Source organism: Nestor notabilis, unplaced genomic scaffold (genome assembly GCF_000696875.1).
Source record: "Nestor notabilis isolate BGI_N333 unplaced genomic scaffold, ASM69687v1 scaffold4986, whole genome shotgun sequence".
Classification (NCBI taxonomy): Eukaryota; Metazoa; Chordata; class Aves; order Psittaciformes; family Psittacidae; genus Nestor; species Nestor notabilis.
This window is the reverse complement of record NW_009932234.1, coordinates 56,871-75,692: the sequence shown is the minus strand read 5'-3', so window position 1 is coordinate 75,692 and position 18,822 is coordinate 56,871. Positions and strand designations below refer to the sequence as shown.

Below are 18,822 nucleotides of genomic sequence, written 5' to 3'. Positions count from 1 at the left end.
ACTCAGTGATTTCTCTCATGTTGATTCTGGCCTGGCTACCTTGTAGCTTTTCCCTTTCCTGGTTGCCTCCCAGACATCCCAGTCTGTTTTAAGCAGGGGTGGGAGTGTCCTACGCCAGCTTTTGCTCAGCAATCCCTCCCTCCATAAGGGAGCTACAGGGTCCTGAATGGACGAAGGATGAGCAGTGCAGGAGCAGGGGCCTGTGACCTTGAAGACTCCAGAAAGATCTTCAGCAACTTCATGCTCTGCCCATTTTAATCTTTTTTTAAAGCATAAGCACTGAAGTTCAGAGACTACCCTTAACTTCTATAATGGGAACCACACTGAGCACAATGGAGGGCTATCACTGATGCAGGGCCTTGCTGCGTACATGGTAATCTCCTCTCACACATAGAATCATAGAATGGTTTGGGTTGGAAAGGACCTTAAGACCATTTATTTCCAACCCCCTCCCATGGGCAGGGACACCTTCTACTGCACCAGGTAGCTCAAAGTCCCTGTGTCCAACTTGGCCTTGAACACCGCCAGGGATGGGGCAAACAGAGCTTCCCTGGGGAAGCTGTGCCAGTGCCTTAGCACATTACAGGGAAGAACTTTTTCTTTATATCCAACCTAAATCTCCCCTGTTTAAGTTTAAACCCATCATCCCTTGTCCTATCACTACAGTCCCTGATGAAGAGCCCTCTCCAGCATCCCTGTAGGCGCCCTTCAGATACTGGAACATACCACATTCAAAGATATAACCAAAGTTAGCAAAGGTAAAGCATTCCACATTCAGTACCACTACAATTCACATTGTCTTGATCATCCTAATTTGATTTCTTTTTGCATCTGTGTAGTACTATGCATTATGGTCAGATCAGAGTGAAATCTTTAGTCTAAACCTTAATTGATTAAAAACGTGTATTCAGCAACAGCAGATCGTTCTATGACTTCCTCTGTTCCACTCTACTCCTTGTGTGAAGGAAAAGGACAAAAGTTCATTTGTCCTGCACAGTTTTAAAGAAGCACCTCAGTTTTTTAAATCTGACATAACTCTTCAAGGAGAATTTCCCTTTGGTCTTTATAAAAGCCCAGCTATAGAAAATAATTTGTTCAGTCTAAAATAGAACTTCTCTTCCATTTCTCAAAACTGCAGGTGAACCACAAGAACAGTTAATTGCAGAGCTCCTACTGTACCTGGTACCTCCAGCCCCACCTCTAGTAATGTTTGAAGTACCCCATGCAAATCTCTGTTAGAAATTGCACACATTTCAATCAATGTAGACTGAGGGCCTGGGGATGAAAACACAGTCTGTAGCAGTCCCCATCTGATGGGAAACTGCAACTACTGCAGAGTTAGAAGTGGCATTTCACATGCTGTCCTGGTACTCCTGGCTTACCTCCATCTTCAGGGACTCCCATATTAAACCAGCTCACTTTACAAGCCACATGAGAAAGCACTGACACAGACTGAAAGTGCCTTTACCTTTGCACACACAACTCCTCTGATGCTTTCGGGCCCTGCTGCAGCAGCAGTTAGTGAGAAGTTCAAGCCTCAGGCCCCATCCCCATCACCACAACACTGCCTCCACAGCCCTGTTATTGTTCAAGCTGCGGCTTCTGCTCCATCTAACTCTTCACTGTATCCCATTGCATTTACACTGAGGCTGGGACTTCCCACCTTTCCATTCAGGCATCCACATTTACGAGCTCTGCAGGCTCCCTGTCCTAGCCTGCTTCCCTTCTGGGACCCATGACTTTCAATGTCCATGCTAGCAGCAGCCTCTGATGCTGCTATGCCACAGCCACCACACTACTAAGCTCCAGCATACCCTCATTGCCTTACTTGCATCCACCATCTAAATAAATCTTCTCCAGTTGTCTTGTCCTGTCTCTCACAGTTACTCTCTCTACCCTGGGGGTTTCCTTCGCGAAGAAGGACTGGTTTGCTCCAGCCCAGGGAAACCAATAGTCTCAGGCATCAGTGCTGTGCTCAGAAAAACCCAGCAAAGGGGCAGCACATGGCAAATCCAGTAGCTGCATTAGCAGTAAATGGTACATAGCAGTGCTATATAGCACAGTCTGATCATGGAAAGATTCCCTGAAGTAGGTCCTAGGATAAAAGAGCTGAGTATGTAATTCCACCTTCCCCTTTAAACATCCATATGCCAGATGATGACAGCTGCCTATTAAACTGCAACTACGAATCAGCAGATAAACACACTTCATTCCCTTCCTTGTCCCAATTACTTTAACTAGGTATTGCTGAGTCAGTGGCTTGGATTTCAGAAATCAGAGATCTTTAATAGAATTAGACAGCTTTTCAGGTTGACGTGAAGTCCTCTAGAAGCAGATCAAAGTGGGAGCACTAGTTCTAGTCAGGTTCATGGGTGGAAACAAGTTTCCTATAAAAACATACCCAATGAAATCATTAATGTTACAGAAGTTATCTTTCCTCCACACATCCCACAGCAAGAACCCCTCAGTGTTGTGCTCCCAGTGTTCCCCTTGGGGTCTACTTCCCTGGTTAGCACAGATCTCTGTCCCCAAGATGAAGGCCTTTAGCCCCTGGCCATCAGTGCTCCCATGGACTAAGAAACACTGCAGCTGGTGTAACTCACTGTTGGCCTCTTCCATTGTATTTGCCACAGCTTATCCTCTGGGAGTAGGTTGGGACCGATGGAGCTGACATGAGCAGGGAAGGTGGCATCCTCAAAAAGCAGTCCTTGGCTCAAACATGAGGCTCGCAGGCGGTTGAAGTCCTGGTTATTAAATTTCTTCAGGTTCTGGAGGCTTCCCGTTGTCCCTGTTGCTTGCCAGCCCTGCTCTGATGTCAGACCAGAGCCAGGGGCAAACATTGTGCCCCTTTCCTGTGGAGGAGAGACATGGACTGCTATTAGTTTCCTGACCAAAAGTGGTGCCTTACGAGTGTATGGGGAAGCAAACACCTCCCCATACCCCCAAGAGTTTTGTGCTTGTGAAGCTGAGGGCAGTCACAGTGACAAAATCCTTATTAGCTGGAAATGCATGAGGAAAGAGTAGTTGTCAAATCCCAACTGGTTTATCTTAAACCAGTGCTGTCACTGCTACAAATTCAATTTTGAGTCTACCCTGAAGACAGAGAGCAAAGCTGTTAGCAAGCCGCTGTGTTAGCACTGAGGTGCATCTGTAACATAAGTGAGCATAAGGGATGGAGCAGGAGCTGCAGACACAGGAGAGGATGGTGGTGGTATGAGCAGGAAGGCTGCTGTGAGGTACACAGGGCATTTTTGAGTTACGTTATTGCATTTCTACTAATGAGTGCTTGATAGTCACTCTCCGTGAGTTGCAAAGGCACCAGAGACTTACCTTTCCTTGGGATCTGCTCCAAAGACCCCATGCAGATTGGGGTGGCTTCCAACCAGCTTCAGACAACCCAACAGACTCCCTACAGCTACAATGCTGAGATAGGGCCAGCAATTCCTGCCCTGGCTTCCACTTAAGACGTACCTTCTCATAAATTAGCAGTAGAAGATCCACCACATGCCCTGGGCAAGCCACTCCTACATTTAATTAATCTACTTGGCTGTGCTAATTTCTAGCCTGAAGTCACTTAATTTCACTTTCAAGCCAGAGGATGTCACAGCTTCCCCCCCTCCCCCTTTTTTTTTCTTCTATTTATTTATTTATATTTATTTTTAGTAGATTAAAGGCTCTTTCCTACCAAACTTGTCTGTAGATCTGAGATGTTCCTGGTGCGGCACAAAGAAAGCAGATGGCTCCAGTTAGAGCAAAGCCTCAGATTTGTATTGTGAATCGTCCCCACATGTGAAAAACACACTGAAGGTGTGATACAGCCCCCCACATACACGTTTTTTCTTGGTGTAATCCCATTTCTCTATGCTTCAAGTCACTCGGCCTCCGGGCATTGTAACAACAGCATATCACAAATAAGGAGTTTTGCATCTCATTGTTTTAATTAAAAGCCCCACAAAAAAAATCAGATGGAATTCAGAAACCTCCCTCGGCCAACAAGGAGAGAGAATATTCCCCTTGGGCTTGCATTTTTTAATACAATGGAAATAAATCTCATGTAATGTACCATAACACGACAAGGGAATGGCTTCTTCTTAACAAATACTCATTTGAAACTGTGCCCAGGCCCCATGCATGCTAAGATCTATTTCTTGCAACAGTGTTCCAGCAAAACTGATTACTAATTCCAAAACTCAAATTAAAACTAACAGAGCTTGAAGGCTGGGTCTGACACACGTTCCCTCTCTTCTGACAGAGAACAAGAGTTTTTAGCATGTGTGTGTGTGTGTTTAATTACGTTGTTCAACATATCCGGAATAAATTAGCATCCAGACTGAAGAATACATTTAACTACTTCTCCCCAGCAGGGATAACTTTATCAGCACTGTGTCTGGGGGCACACGAGCTCTATATCCATCTCTGCCACTGTGCGGGCAGCCTGTATCTGGCTGGCATTGTCCTGCCTGCGCCAGCACACTCCGCTTGCCACCTCATCTGGAGCGAACAGCTTCCTGAACTCTGGCCACAGCTCCTTCCTGGTTAGCTCTCACGGGTGCATAAGTGACAGCTTTTATAGCAGAATATTGCCTACCTGATATGGGGAGCTTGTTACCATTACCAAACTCTGAGGCAGGAAGACTTTCAAGGGACAAAGTTACAATGCAATGGGTCTCAGAGGCACTGCCCTTGGACTGCTCCTTGCCACGAGAGGTTGGTGGAAAGAGGGAGGGATTTCAGACACTCGCAAAAGCTGGTTCAGACATAGAATCATGGAATGGTTTGAGTTGGAAGGGACCTTAAAGATCACCTAGTTCCAGACCCCTGCATATATATATTCTGTGTACAAATGTCATATTTTAAGGACACTGAAACTCTAGAGAAAAACAAGAGACCGCCACTCAAGTAAGGAAGCAAATTATTATTCACAAGGGATTAAATATTTACTTAGTGTTGGCATCTCCTCCAAAACATTTACTTACCTGAAATGGGGAAAGGATTCACACCCCAATTTGCATCTACTGCTCTTTTTTGATTCCTCTTCCTTCTCAGCAGGGAGAGATCCGTCTTCTTGCTGGCTATCTCAGAGGGTCAAATGACAAGGGTGAGGAAGGGAAGGAGAACAGTGGAAAAGCTACAGAGAGGATAAAAAGAGATCAGGTGTGACAGCTGGAAGGGATGGGAAAGAATGGGGAGTCCCTGCGGGTATCAGAACAAAAAGGTTGGTGAACCCTGCAGAAACTAAACCTGGGAACCACCAGCACCCACCGTTTTCTGCATTAAACAGCTTAAAAGCCAGCAGCAGTGTCTCTTGTTTCCCTCCAGCATTCATTCATGAAAGATGTCAAGTCACTATTATAATCAGGTACTCAATGGTGGCAAATGCTACTGACAGCTAATTACACTTTGCATAAAGATTTATGTCAGAGTACAGACATAATTTCCTTCAATGGCTCCTGATATTTTTCACTGAGTAAAAAGTAAAAATAGGCAATTAGAAAACATGTGTCTACTTCATAGCTGAACCTTCTCCTCTCCACTGATTTTCTCAAAACATTTCCATTCCATGGTGGCTCAGCTGGGTTTCTGTACCTTAGAAGACCAGCTGAATTTTCTCAAACAATACAGAGAATACCAGAAAAGCCAAAAAGCCAGCAGCCCATCTTTCCCTGTTTCCCCTCAAGCACTCCAAGCTATCAATGTACATTTCATCTCACCCATAATATTCAACACATGCTGCAGCAATTTTTCCTCTAAGACCCTGCCAATCGTATATTTGGAGCATTGTACAAGCTTCAGGGAGTCAATTCCAGAATTGTCTTACAATGAAGAGAAGTGTGAGTTTATGAGCTCTCCTTGCATTCAGATTAAAAACGCTGTGACAGCAAACTGAGCAGGCAGAGCAGGGACCTGAATTTGGGCATACCAGATCCCAGATGGACAACAGCTCCTCGTACATATGATGTGTGAAAGCCTTGAGTACCCAGAAAATCAAAACCAAAGCCAGGCACTTGGGCAACACTCCAGGAGATTACTTCCCCAGTGGCATCTTGCATGACCTTCTGCTCCAAAAAGCTTGTGAAATACTTCCTTCTGGCTATTTATTAAGTCAATTTTCTCCTCATTTTGCATACACAGCATAGGACAGTTCCAGATACCTTTTTTCTACCTCATTTAACAGCAGCCTACAGTAACTATAGAGACCTCCTCATCTTAGGATCTCCACTCCCACTTGATTCAATTACTTCTGACAACTTACTGCTTTACTACGAGGCTCTTTCTAGGACAGCAAATTCATCTTTTCTTTCCCTCCAGGTAACATTAAGGACAAGGACTCTAATTTATTCTGTGTCTCCAAGAGAAATCCCTCTCAGTGTGTCTGTGGTACTTTCCCAGCACTACTACTTGTATTTCACCTGTTTCATCTTGTACTAAGTAAAACAGCAAAGGGATGTTTTACCTGCAATGCCTCCGGTGTAACTCTCCAGCCAACGCCAACAGAGTGACAGACAGGCTGGCACTACCCCTGTTCTGCTTTATAGGGCAGTTTTCGCCACGCCTTCAGTAAACATAACAGAGTTGAAATCAAGTTCAAGGCCAAAAGCAAGCAATCAGACTTGGGTGTAATCGTTTCATGCAGACATCATGCCATGGAGATATACATATACATCTATTAGCCATCCACGATGAATTGCCTATCGACCCGTGTCAGCTGACAGTTTCCTGTTACAGTTATTCTTGCAAGAAAACAGGATTCGTTTGCACCTCCCACACTTTTGCGTTATCTGTTTTCCTCCTCAAACCATGCAGCAATCTCTCTGGATCCAGGCGCAGCCTGGTAGGACTCACCAGGAGACGAGTTATCAGAGCTGTGTGTCATTCTTTCTGCAGCAGTAAAACCAGTGAATACTTTCAGGCCAATTCTTGCTAGCATTTACACTGGCCTGTTACCTAAAGTCACATCAGTTCTCCCACTTGGTATTTCATTTCCTCCAGGACTGCTTGAGGAAGTAAGAGTTATCCATATGTTTAGGAGACCTAGGCGACCAGCCTTCATTATCCTAAAGCCCAAAGCCAAAGAACTAAAGACTATCTAGCAAAAGGATGGAAAGGAGAAGGTCATTTCATTTTTGGAAGGCCAAACTGAGATAGTCTAAAAGGACACAAAATTCAAGGGAATGGGTGCAGCACGTTCTCAGGGACACATTCCCTGGAAGCAATCCTAAGTGTATTCCTATAGCCTGTAAACGTGTTTTTGAAGAAAAGGCACTTGGTGTCCTGGTGGATAGAAAGTCAACCAAGAGCCAAAAATGCCCTTGCAATAAAGCAAACCAACAGCATCCTGGGCTGCATGAGCTGCAGCATAGCCAGTGGGTCAAGGCAGGTGATCCTTTGTGCAGTGCTTTTGAGACTCTATCTGCAGTCCTATGTCCAGTTTGGGGCTGCCCAGTGTAAGAGGGGCACTGAGAGTGCAGCAAGTCCAGCAGGATGTTCAGGGAGCTGGAGTACACAGTAGGAGAGAAGAGGCTGACAGAGCTTGTCTGCTCACCTATGAGAAAGACCTAATTGTAGTCTCCCAGTATCCAAAGGCAGTTACATAGAAGGTGGAGCCAGACTCTTCTTGAATGGGCACAGCAGACGGGCAGAGGCAATAGGTACAAGCAGCAGCCACGAAAATTAACACATGGATGGAGAGAAAAAAATCTTCAGGGTGGTTTAGCTCAGGAACAGATGCCTGGAGAGACTGAAGCATCTCCATCCCTGGAGATATTCAGTTTATTGAGGCCATAAACAACATCACCTAACTTAGAAGTCAACCCTGCTTTGAGCTGGAGTACGAGTCAAAGACCTCCTGAGATCCCTTCTCAGAGAACTATCTCTATGCTTCACTGTTTCTGGAGCTGCAGCATTCAGGCTGCCTGGGCCACATGCAAGTGGGACATGGCAGTGGCAGCACAGAAGCTCACCATGGTTGTAAAGTTCATCTGAAAATCGCTTGTGGTTAGTGCCCTTAAGAACTGTGCTAGGGACCCACTGCTTCCAATACCTGAGCCAGCAAATGGAAAACCAGCTGTCCTGGGTTCAGTTTATATACTGGATGTGCCGTGGTATGGAATACCCCTTTGGCTAGTTTGGGTCAGGCATCCTGTCTCTGCTTCTTCCCGGCTTCCCATGCACCTCCTCACTGGCAGAGCTTGAGACTGAAATAGTCATTGATCGGAGTAAACATTACTTAGCAACAACTAAAAGCATCAGTGTGTTATCAGCATTGTTCCCAGACTGAAAGTCAAAAACACAGCACTGCACCAGCTACTAAGAAAGAGAAAAATGAATGCTACCGCTGAACCTAGGACACCAGCTCGGGTTCTGGCTGCATACACATAGCAGGGTAGGTACTTAGGCCAAGAAATTACCCTCTCTTCTTCAAGCTACCAAAGCTTATTCATCAAAAGAACAGTTACTTTTCAGTGAGTGTTCATGAAGTTTAGCATGTGGATTAACTATCAAGGCATAGTTCTTTCCTTACGCAAAGTAACTGAATCACCTGATTTCTCCAGAGCAAGACTTCCTAGCTGGACTGCAGTCTCTTTGAGGTGGGATGCTAGCAGTTCCCATAGCAGCTGGTCGCTAGGAACTAGGGGAGATGAAAACATAAAAGGGCTCATAAGAAAGCCAGTTCAGCTTCCTCATCAATATTTAGTTTTGTTCTGTGGGTCTACAAGCTGTGTACTGCATCCTGCCGACTCACATTTTAGGGCTTTCATTTCCTCTTGAGATGTCACCGTTTAGCAAACTCTAATAGGAAACGCATCCGTGTAAATTAAAGCAAAACCTGCCCCAGAGAGCAAAACAGGTGCAGTTTTCCTTTAAGAGCTGTTTTCCACAACCACTACATAAATAAAAGCTGATTGCTCCCCCAGAAGCAGGGAGCAGAGATTTTCTTCATTGCACGAAAGGAGCTCTGGGGTGATAAATGCCAGTGCTGCTAGCTCATCTGACAGCACGCGTGCTGTTAATCGCCTCCTCTCTGGGGAAACGGCAGGTATATTCCCCTCCAGGTATGGTGATTCATTGTCTGGAACTGATATCTCTGCTTAAATGGTGGATTAACATGATTTAAGAAATATTCATTGCAAAGTTGATTAGAAAGCACCATCACCAACCTGGCAGGAGATTTCAGTTATTGCAGCATGACACCATTTCAAGATTGTCAGCTTTTCTGCAGAAGGCTGTATTGATGTGTCCATTTTCACAGTGGCTCCGGAGAAGGAAACGCATGAGGCTGAGGGATTTATGCACAGTAATGAGCCTTTGGATTATTTGCTCTCCTAAAGTGTTTGTGGAATCCTGCAAGGAAAAAGAGGCATTTGAGTGAAAAGCAGAGGGCTGTGTACTGGGAGATCAGGGGTATTTTCTGCTAGTGGTACCCTGTGAGGTTGTGGCAGATACAACATTGACCTGACTTGAGGTTTGATTTTTGCAGAGCAGGAACATTAATCCACCTTAGGGTAGCTGTGCAGTTTAATCCACTCAGGAGCAAAAGATACTGAGGGATCACAGGAGACTCAGAACTGCTTCTGCACCGTCTGCTACCACCTCAGGGCTGTTAAAAGCACAAACAAAGGAGGGGCCCCTGTAGTTCAGACCAACAACTGCGGTGTGTTCCTTCCTCTGGTCCAGCAGGCACCAGCACCAAAGGGTAAATACCAAGAAGAGAGGTTGAACCCCTGTTTTCTGTGAAGTTAGAATGGCTTGCGAAGTCTCAGCTGCACCACGGAGTTTCACGTATTTGGGGATTTAACAAACCTTTATTCCTCTCTGCCCTGGAATAAAACTACACAAAAAACGCACAAACCACAGGCTTCTTTTGAAAGGGATTTTAAACTAAGTATATTTATCTGCTGCCCGCTTTACCCAGCACTCCTGAGGGCAGGCTGCTGTTTTCTGTAGCCAGCAGCAAGTTTTCTATCATTTTTTGGGGAGGGAGGACAGCATAATGTTTTCCAAGTACTGGTGGAAGCTTTGGCATTAAGAAAGGCAACTCTCCTCACTCCACCCACAGAGCGTATGTGCCAAAGTATTAGAGATTGCTGTCTTCTGCAACATTTCAGACATATGCCTTCATTTCTTCTGCTGCCTTTACCCTGTGAAGATCACACTTATTTTAGCAGAAATACTCCTAATTACACCACAGTAATTAAAACAAAAAGGCAAGGGATTTTTCTAGGGTAGTAAACAGAACAATGTGTTGTGTGAAGGAGGAATCTTCCTTTAGTCACCTTCACCTTTGCATCAGTGATTGGGTGTCCCACTGCTTTTGCATTATAGGACTAATAGGAGAAAGCTATCAATCCATTTCATTTCCTCATTCATAATTCTGTATATAGGTCAAGTGTTACCATCTATTTGCTTCTCTCAGTCAAGATGCAGGGAGGCTATGAATAATACTGCTCATAGACAATCTCCTTTGCTCCATGTTTATGCACTCATATTTCTGGCAGGACCTGCCCTTCTAAAGCACAAACTTTTATGACTGTTTAAACTATCAGACAAATAGCAAAGTTCTACTTCAGCATCTGTTTTTACCAAGCCCTTGCCCACGAGCTGCCCCTTGGTGCAAATTCACCATGAGCTGCAGTGCTTTGCCATCCTCACATATGAATCATTTTGCTCGTAAATGAAGTACAACTGCTGCTGAAGTGAAATGTGGCAGCTGCTTAACAGTACATAATGAATCCGCATAGCTAGATCCTGCTGCCACTTGAGGGAGTGGGGATTTGGTGTGAAAAATACATCCCTCTGGAGTCTTCCTGTTCTTTCCAGAAGGAATATCCACCGACTTCAGAACTACAGTGGGGATTCTTCAAGAATAAAGATAAAAAGACTGAATAAGAAAAAAACAGGCTGCCTGCTACTGACACCCATATTAGCACTAGAATTCCCCAGTGGAATACTTTTCCTTCAGAAAAATGCCAATCTGTCAAACATGAAAGCCGCTAGCAATGAATTTTCACCATGAGAAAGACACAATGCATTTCAATAATGCCACTAGGCTCCATTTTGAGTTTGGAATAGTTTCATTTTTTGCTAATGAAAAACCCATCGCTTCAGGATCCTCTCTCTTTATTATCCAAAAGGTTTAACATTGCAATGTGAAAAAGATTCCAAGTGTTACTGCAATAATTCACTACGTTCAGTCTACATTAGTTCACTAAATTCAGGTATTTTTCAGAACATGGTTTCCCAAGGAATTTTGGACTTGGTTTTCCATTTCAATGAGGAACAGAATATGAAAGCACTTTGAATGTACTGAACCTTTACAAAACTGAAAGCCCAGTTTGGTGCCACAGCAGCTAGCACTGAATCGTTCTAGGGTAAGAAAGAATCCATCCCACCATCACGAGTAACAGAAAACCATCAGGGCTGTCATGACACTATCCTTGCAAGTGACATGGATACCCTATCACCTGGTCATAGCACAGCTGGTTTGCTTTACTAGACTTAGCTTCCTGAGCAGTTACTAGCAAAGTAAGTGCACTAAGTAAGTGAATGAGCACTTTTGCCCTTCTTACCGTGGCATCCCTCATCTACCTCTTCATAAGTGGCTACTGGGTTCCTTGAAGCAAGTAGGGACTCTGTTAAAGTCAGACTCTGTGGAGGGTGCATCGAAATGAAGTTTGTGTTTTCATCAGCATATTATCCCTTGTTTGGTATTGCTGCATCCAGCCCTTGTTAAAGCCCTGTAGGCATGAGATAATTTATTTCACGCCTTTTTGTTTTGTTTTTGTCTTAGTGTGAACAGATTGCAACAGTCTCACATTTGTTTGTTTTTTTGGAAGCATCCCTGCTATCCTCTAATGAAGAATCCTTGGCCTGCAGATTGTTCACAAACAGTTTACTAGAAACATGTGCAGTTCACAGTCCTTGCTGACTAGTGGCATATATTGCACGGCACAGCTTCTTCTTCCTTGACATCTTATCTTCCATAAGGTGTCAACAAAGATGCACAGCCTGTATTCCAGTCATAGGCAACTTGCTGTTCACCTTTCACAAGACACCCAACACATACAAATAGTTAGGACTGCAATTTGAAACAAACCAGATAGCTGCTCCAGTATTCCATGTTCTTCAGCTTGTACTCAAAGCTTGAAAGCAGGGTTACCATCTAAACCAGGGCAGAGACAGCAGAGGAATCTGTAGTTAATTATGGCAAACCCTAATACTGTCACAGTGGAAAGACAATCATGAGGTGGCTGGAAGTCACCAGCTTAACATCCTTGCCTTATCCTGTAAGAAGCCCTTGTGGAGCTTCATCACCACACAGTAAGCATGTTGTATGGTGACAGTGTTGGCCACTATTCAAATATATTGGTTCCATGAAATACAAATAATAAAGGAGAATCTGAAATAATTTCTCAAACTAGCACTCCCATCAGCAAATATCTGGAAATTTAAAAGATTAAAATCCAGCAAGCAGATGTTTCTGATGACTCATCTTCTCTTGATTCAACAGAAGTGATCTTGTCTGGAGCAATAATAGCCAAAAATACATACCTGCAAGGTACCTAGCAGTTTGAAAAGCAGGACTGTCTTGAAAGAGACAGAAACCTGCTGATAATGTCTGAAAGAAGCATGTTCATCTCAGTTACCATGCTAGGCAAGACAGGCACAGGTCTTCAGCCTCCAGACTGGGCAGCAGGCTGCCAGGTGAATGTGCCCCACTGCAACCAGGAGTTACCATCCAGTGCTCTTGGTAAATGATACTCCACAGTCCCTCTCACGTACATTGATCCCAAAGTCACTCCCATCACACAACATCTCCTGCCCAGCAGAAGATGAACCATAGCACAAGGTGAAGTGTGGTTTCTGTCATTGTCCCGCTTTCAGCTGCTGCTAGAGCTTTTTGTGAACAAAGCAGTCCATACTCTGTACTGCCTCTCGCTAGAGACTTATTTGGTCTCTCTCTAAGACCAATTTTAGCCTAGAAAGGAGTCATCTTACAGCATTTGTAACAGCATCAGCACGTGCCAACATCACAAGGTTGTGCAGTTAAAAAAAACCCAACACCACCACATAAAACCAACCGAACAAGCCAGACCTAAATGTTACCACCCTAAGTATAGCCATGTTTTCTCATCCTGATGACTTTGTAACCAAATGCCTCTGAGCTTGCTTATCTGAGAGCAAATAAGCAAAAAACTGCTCATAATAAAGGCAGCTCAGGTTATTCTTGAGGCTATATCTGTGCAACACCTTTCAGTGGTGTTGATTCAGTTCAAATCAAAGGAGAAAAAGACCCCTTATTTGGAAGGCGTACGAAATGTGGCAAAGCCATGGCGAAAAGCACTAGCCAGAAGCAGGCTTCTCCAGTAATTGAGACAGTTTTGTTGCTGAGGGCTGCAGTCAAGGGAGGAGGAAAAATAGCAACAAGAAAATTTTGCGTAGAAAGAGTTTAGGGATTTACTTGGATGAACTTTTAATATAGGCTTGGAAGGAGAGACTATTTGTTCTTTTTCAGTGTGGCTTTAGTGCATAGGACACATGAAAGACTCAAGCCTAATTGAGCCAAAAGCAAAGACCATGTGGTGAAGGTCTAGAGAGCAAGTGTAGAGATTAAGGCACAGAGCCCAGTGGTGCTCTCCCTGGGACAGACATCCTCAGCAGCACAGCATCAGGACTCAGCCTGGATTCAGACATACAAATGGTGTAAGCGCCTGTTGGAGAAAAGCATCCTCCTCAAATTCTGCTTTCCAAGAACTGAGAGGGGCCGACTGTGACCTGCATGAACAAATACAGCAGCACATGCCACTGCAGTGCCCTTAAAGAGTTGATGTGTTTGCTCTCATTTTCCAGCTTGTTGCCACAAGCCTGCAGTGCACCAGGCGCGCTGGCTGGCATGCCATTCCTCAAGCTGGCCCTTTGCAGTAACTTCTTTCCCCGCACTATGCTGGCAGCAGGCTCCCATTATGTGCATGAGCAGCTCCAGCCCTGAGCTCTTTTGTCAGGATGAAAGTCTCTTCTCTGAGCTACACAACATGCTTTGATAACACAGGTCTGCTCTCTCGGTACGCAGAACGACGAGGATTGGTGTTATATCTGAGGTATTAATTGAATACCTTAGATAGATAAGGCATTTAGCTAGGGCTCAGTGCATACAGGGAGAGCAAGGCACCAGTACAGAGAAGAGCATATGGTCCCTAGTGAATGTTTCTGATGCTTCTCAGATATTTCAGCTAATGTTCTTCCCTGATTACCTGTATTCGACAATGCATTAAGGAAGCGCATCACAGACTGCATTTAATTTTTCCAGACGAACTGCGCTATATTGCTGAACACTTCCTTCTTCCTGGGGGAGGAAGATAACGACTAAACCCTAGAAAACTTATGTGGCCAAGCACAGGAGTCTATGGGTCACAAACCACTATAGAAACAGGGCCAAAATATGGAACAAGAATATAAATAAAAGGGGCAAAGTCTTAAGTCACATCTGTGAAACCTTTTCCACCCAGTAAAAAAGTGTCAAATGCAAGGCAATGCCTGAAAGGGAAGGAGGACACTGTAGGAGTGGACAAAGCTCAGTAAGATGGTGAGAGAGGCTTGGAAATGGTGGTTCGCCATTAAGGTGAGCAAAACTGCTATAATACCATACTGGGAAGCATCCAGAAGAGTCTGCAAATAGACTGAAAACCAATATGATAGTGCCTCAATTCCTGGTGCATTTTTAGCTTTAACTTTTTTCTGGAACAAAACATGTTAATTTTAAATTTGGTGAGTTTATTGTAAAATCCCACAGGAAATCACTAATCTCACTATACCAGCACCAGAGAGGTTTCAAGATGGAGCAAGAGCTGGATGAGAAGCTATCGCATCCCCCACAGCCCACCTGATGAGAAAGGCCTCATCCTTACCCAGTCATCAGCTGCTCTGATGCTGGTGAACCATGTGAGAAGGTTGTGAGTATGGAGCAGAGCTTGGCGAAGCAGCTCTTCTGTCTCACTAATGGGAAAGAAAAGGCAATGCCATCCTAGCAGCTCCCAAGAACAATCAGGGACCTTGACTCTGCCACAGTGAACCATCAAAAGTTTGTTCTGCAGAGCAAGATGATGAGACACTTTGAACTTAAAAACAGTCAATGCTGGGACCTCTCCGTACCGTCACATTTTGTTTGCTCATGTGGAATAAGGCTTCGAGGCAACACTGAATCAAGCCCCTTGTTTACTGCATCCAAGAGAAAAATCTGTATAAGCATGTATGTGATGTGCCAAAATGAAGACTAAGCTATTTCTCTCCTGCAGTCTGAATTTCAATTACTGTGCTTGTTGCAGTGTACTGAGACCAGGCCTCAGTAGCCATTAGCTGGAGAATCAAACTATAATGTGTTTGACTCAATGTATGTCCCAGTGAGTGACAGAGAACGGTATTGAGGAGGAAATACTGCAGGCTGTGATGGATCAGATTCCCTAGAACAAAGAATTACCTTCTTCTTCTCCAGTCCCTTTATATCCTCCTGCCAAAGCACCAGGGATGGTCCTATTAACTATGGGCTACAGAGAGCGTTACAGCATCTTACAAGGAAGTCACAAAGATGGGCATCGTACTAAATAACTGGATTGTCGGAGAGAGACAGACGAGGTCACTGTATTGCTGGGAGACAAAACCTGAAAATGATACATATAGATACCCCATCCTGCAGCTTCTTCGGGGCCACAGGCTGCTATTTATTATGTGCCTCATACAGTAAGACTTTGATCCCTGACTGGAGCTTCCAGAACTTCTGTAATCCAAACAGTAATAACAAGCAATTACTCCATGTCAGAATGATAAATGATTAAAAACATTTTATTGTGTTTTAACAATTTGGTATATAAAAAGCACAGGGAAGTTTCTGAACAGTTAATCTTTAATTTTTTTTTTAATTAACCAAACTGACTAGTAAATCTCTGGGCATTTCATTAATGAGCACAGTTATGAGTTGTGGAAAAGACAAGTGATTACCATAAAAATTATGTTTTATGAAGGTTTCTATGCCTTTGATTTACTTGCTGTGTAACCAGGCCTGCAACAGTGTGGATATACACATTTTTAAATCCCCATCCTGCCAAATACACACCCTTCGCCCTTTTTGCCACTACCACCAGTGGTAGCTTGGAGGCAGGTTAGACCCCGTTATCTCATTCAACACTGAGCAAGTGAAGAGCAGAGTTCAACAACTCCTCATCACTACTCACAGTGGACCAGGCTGAAGTTGGTGGTTGACACTGCCAGGGCTGTGTTATCTGGGCACTGTGAGGAGCTTGACCTGGGTGCTTTAAACCCCTTGGTGTTTGTCAGCACTCCAGAGTGGTGTAGCATTCACAGAGAGACAGTCTAAAGCAAAAGCAGAAAGTATTTATTTGGAAAATGAATTCCCATTTATAATTCAAGAGTCCATCTCTGAAACGCACCTGAAATTCTTGTTTCTCTAACCATGGATTGGCTCAAGGCCCGGATTTCCCAATAAAACTATTGCACAACTGCCTGCTGGCTTCAGGATCTAAAACAAAGGCCACTGACTTTGCTAGAATGATTCAACAATTTCAGTGCACCTGGGAGCACATCTTTTGGGACAAGGCAGCAACACCTCCTTAGCTCTGCCTGGGGTCAGTGGACACATCATGCGTAAGCCATGGACTAGGCTTCATCCCTACTGTTAAATACAACAGGAGATGACAATGGCCTGAGTCTGGCACTAAGGCCAAGTGGCATGTGCCCATACCACAAACTTTGTCCCCAGAGGAAAGCAGTCTGATCCAGGCTGGCAGGGAATTTGGATCTGCAAACTGCCACATGGTGAATAATAGTTCTTCTTTGCCAGCCAGCAAAAAAAATCAATCTTTTTAGGGTTAGTTTCAGACCTGAAGAAAAGCCCTTCTGCCTGAGTGCTTCCCTGTTTCTTTTCATCTGCATCTGTATTAATACATCTAACAGAAGATGCTACATGTCCCTCCCATGCTCTTCATTTTGACCATTCCTCCACAGCACATTCTTAATGCCTGTCCTCACATCTGCATCTGTGCAAAGCCATTTGTATCAAAAGTGCTTGAAAAATAAGTATTTGCAAAGACCAGATCCACTGACTCTACCTGTTGACCACTACCTGGGGTTGTGTTCCTCACAAACAGCAAGTCAGGTGAGCACAGGAAAGTTGACTTGTGTCGCTTTCATCATCTGCAGTGGTATCAATGCCTGAATTGTCGTGCCCAAAGAAGAATTATAGCTAATGCAACACCCAGAAAGCCTCATTAGCACCAATCCTTCATTTTGAGCTTGGCTTTGAATCACACATGGATGTGTTTACTCTTGATTGAGTAAATCATTTACAAACATCTCCAGCCAGCCCTGTGGCTCTTAGAGCAGGGCTGGGTCACAGAGCGTTCTGTCCCAAAGTCACTCGAGCACCTTTGGTTTCACTCGAAGTTATACCAGGTCTGAACTCCACCCTTGCACATAACCAGGTTACTCCCATTGATTTTATTCTCGCTTCTCCCAGTGACCAAGAGGACGTATAGCCAGGACATGACTGGGTGGTGGCAGTCTGAGAGCATCTTTCATAATGACAGTGGCAGGGTAGTTTGTTCAGCGAGGCTACGGACATCTCTGTTTGAGAGACAGGTCAATGGGCTGGCATTCAATAGACCTGTAATCCCTCTGTTGCTTTTCTGAGGAATTCTCTTTCCTCTTTTTCAAAGGCTTTGGGTTGTTTTTTTTCCAGGTTCCTGCTGCTTTCATGTTACTTTTCTTCAAACTTGCTCCTAAATAAGTTTACTGGCAAGGATATATTCACAACTAGTATTCTGAGCAAAGCTTTCAGTCACAGGAAGTGAAATGAGCGTTGAGTAGACAAGCCACTGAAAGTAGACTGAGTTTCTGTCATTTTGGGTGAAATCACACAGAATTTCCACATCAACAGACTAGTGAAGTGTCCAGTCTGTAGCCAGTGACATGTCGAAAGCTTTGCTAGGAACACTCTTCAATAGAGAAGACACTCATACCAAAACAAACCATCCTCTTCCACCTGGGTCTTTTTCTGGTAAAAGGGAAGAAACAGTATGTGACAGATGCTGATAACTTTGCTCAGGGTGCTTCTGTGAGATACTCAGATCTGGCAATGCATGGATTAAAAATCTATGCCTTGTTGAAAGAAGCTGGAGGGAAGTCCACCACTATTATTCATCAATAAGCAGCCCACAGCTGTTTCTTCCTAACTCTGGATCATATTCTTAAGGCATAGGCCCAACTACCAAGGATTTTAATGACTTATTTTTAGTAGTACAGAACACTGTTAAGGTCACACTGATTTTTTAGTCAGAAAATAGAAACACATCAGGTACCTTAATGGATTCAGACCAGCTAATCAACACATCAGCACAGCCAGGATTTTGAATCTCAAATACCTTATTTTAGCTGCTCACAGACTGAAAAATTCATAAATCAGAAATGACTAATGGCCATATCCAGCAAATAATTTCAGACAGCAAATGCATTTGAGAAGCCCTCAGTCTGTCCATAGGAAGATCAGAAATCATAAGAAGAGGTGACTTTGGCTGCCCTTCCCTGGGAAATGATTTTCTGGTAGGAACACCCAGTTGTTTGGCTCCCAAGAGCAGCTGGGCAAGCCTGGGTGCAGCTGAGGGCATGCTCTTGGCAGTAATAGTGCCTGCCCTACAGAAACCCTTAGGAAAAAGTTTGCAGAAGCTATAATGTTTATTAAATAAATATAATTCCATGTCCTGTGCTGGCTCAATCCATCAGGAAAAGGAACATCTGCTCCTGCAGTGGCTGGCTGAT

At 44.2% G+C, this 18,822-nt stretch overlaps 1 protein-coding gene across 1 annotated transcript in view; it reads right to left on the bottom strand.

Annotated features, from left to right (window-relative positions):
- CAPN13 (calpain 13) overlaps nt 1-2,840 on the bottom strand; it is a gene marked incomplete at its 3' end in the record, with an annotated part of 37,174 nt that extends 34,334 nt beyond the window's left edge. The window contains exon 1 of the mRNA XM_010016266.1: nt 2,604-2,840. Coding sequence (XP_010014568.1) covers nt 2,604-2,840 — 237 coding nt within the window. The remainder of the gene's footprint in view (nt 1-2,603) is intronic.
- Nucleotides 2,841-18,822: the final 15,982 nt, after the last annotated feature.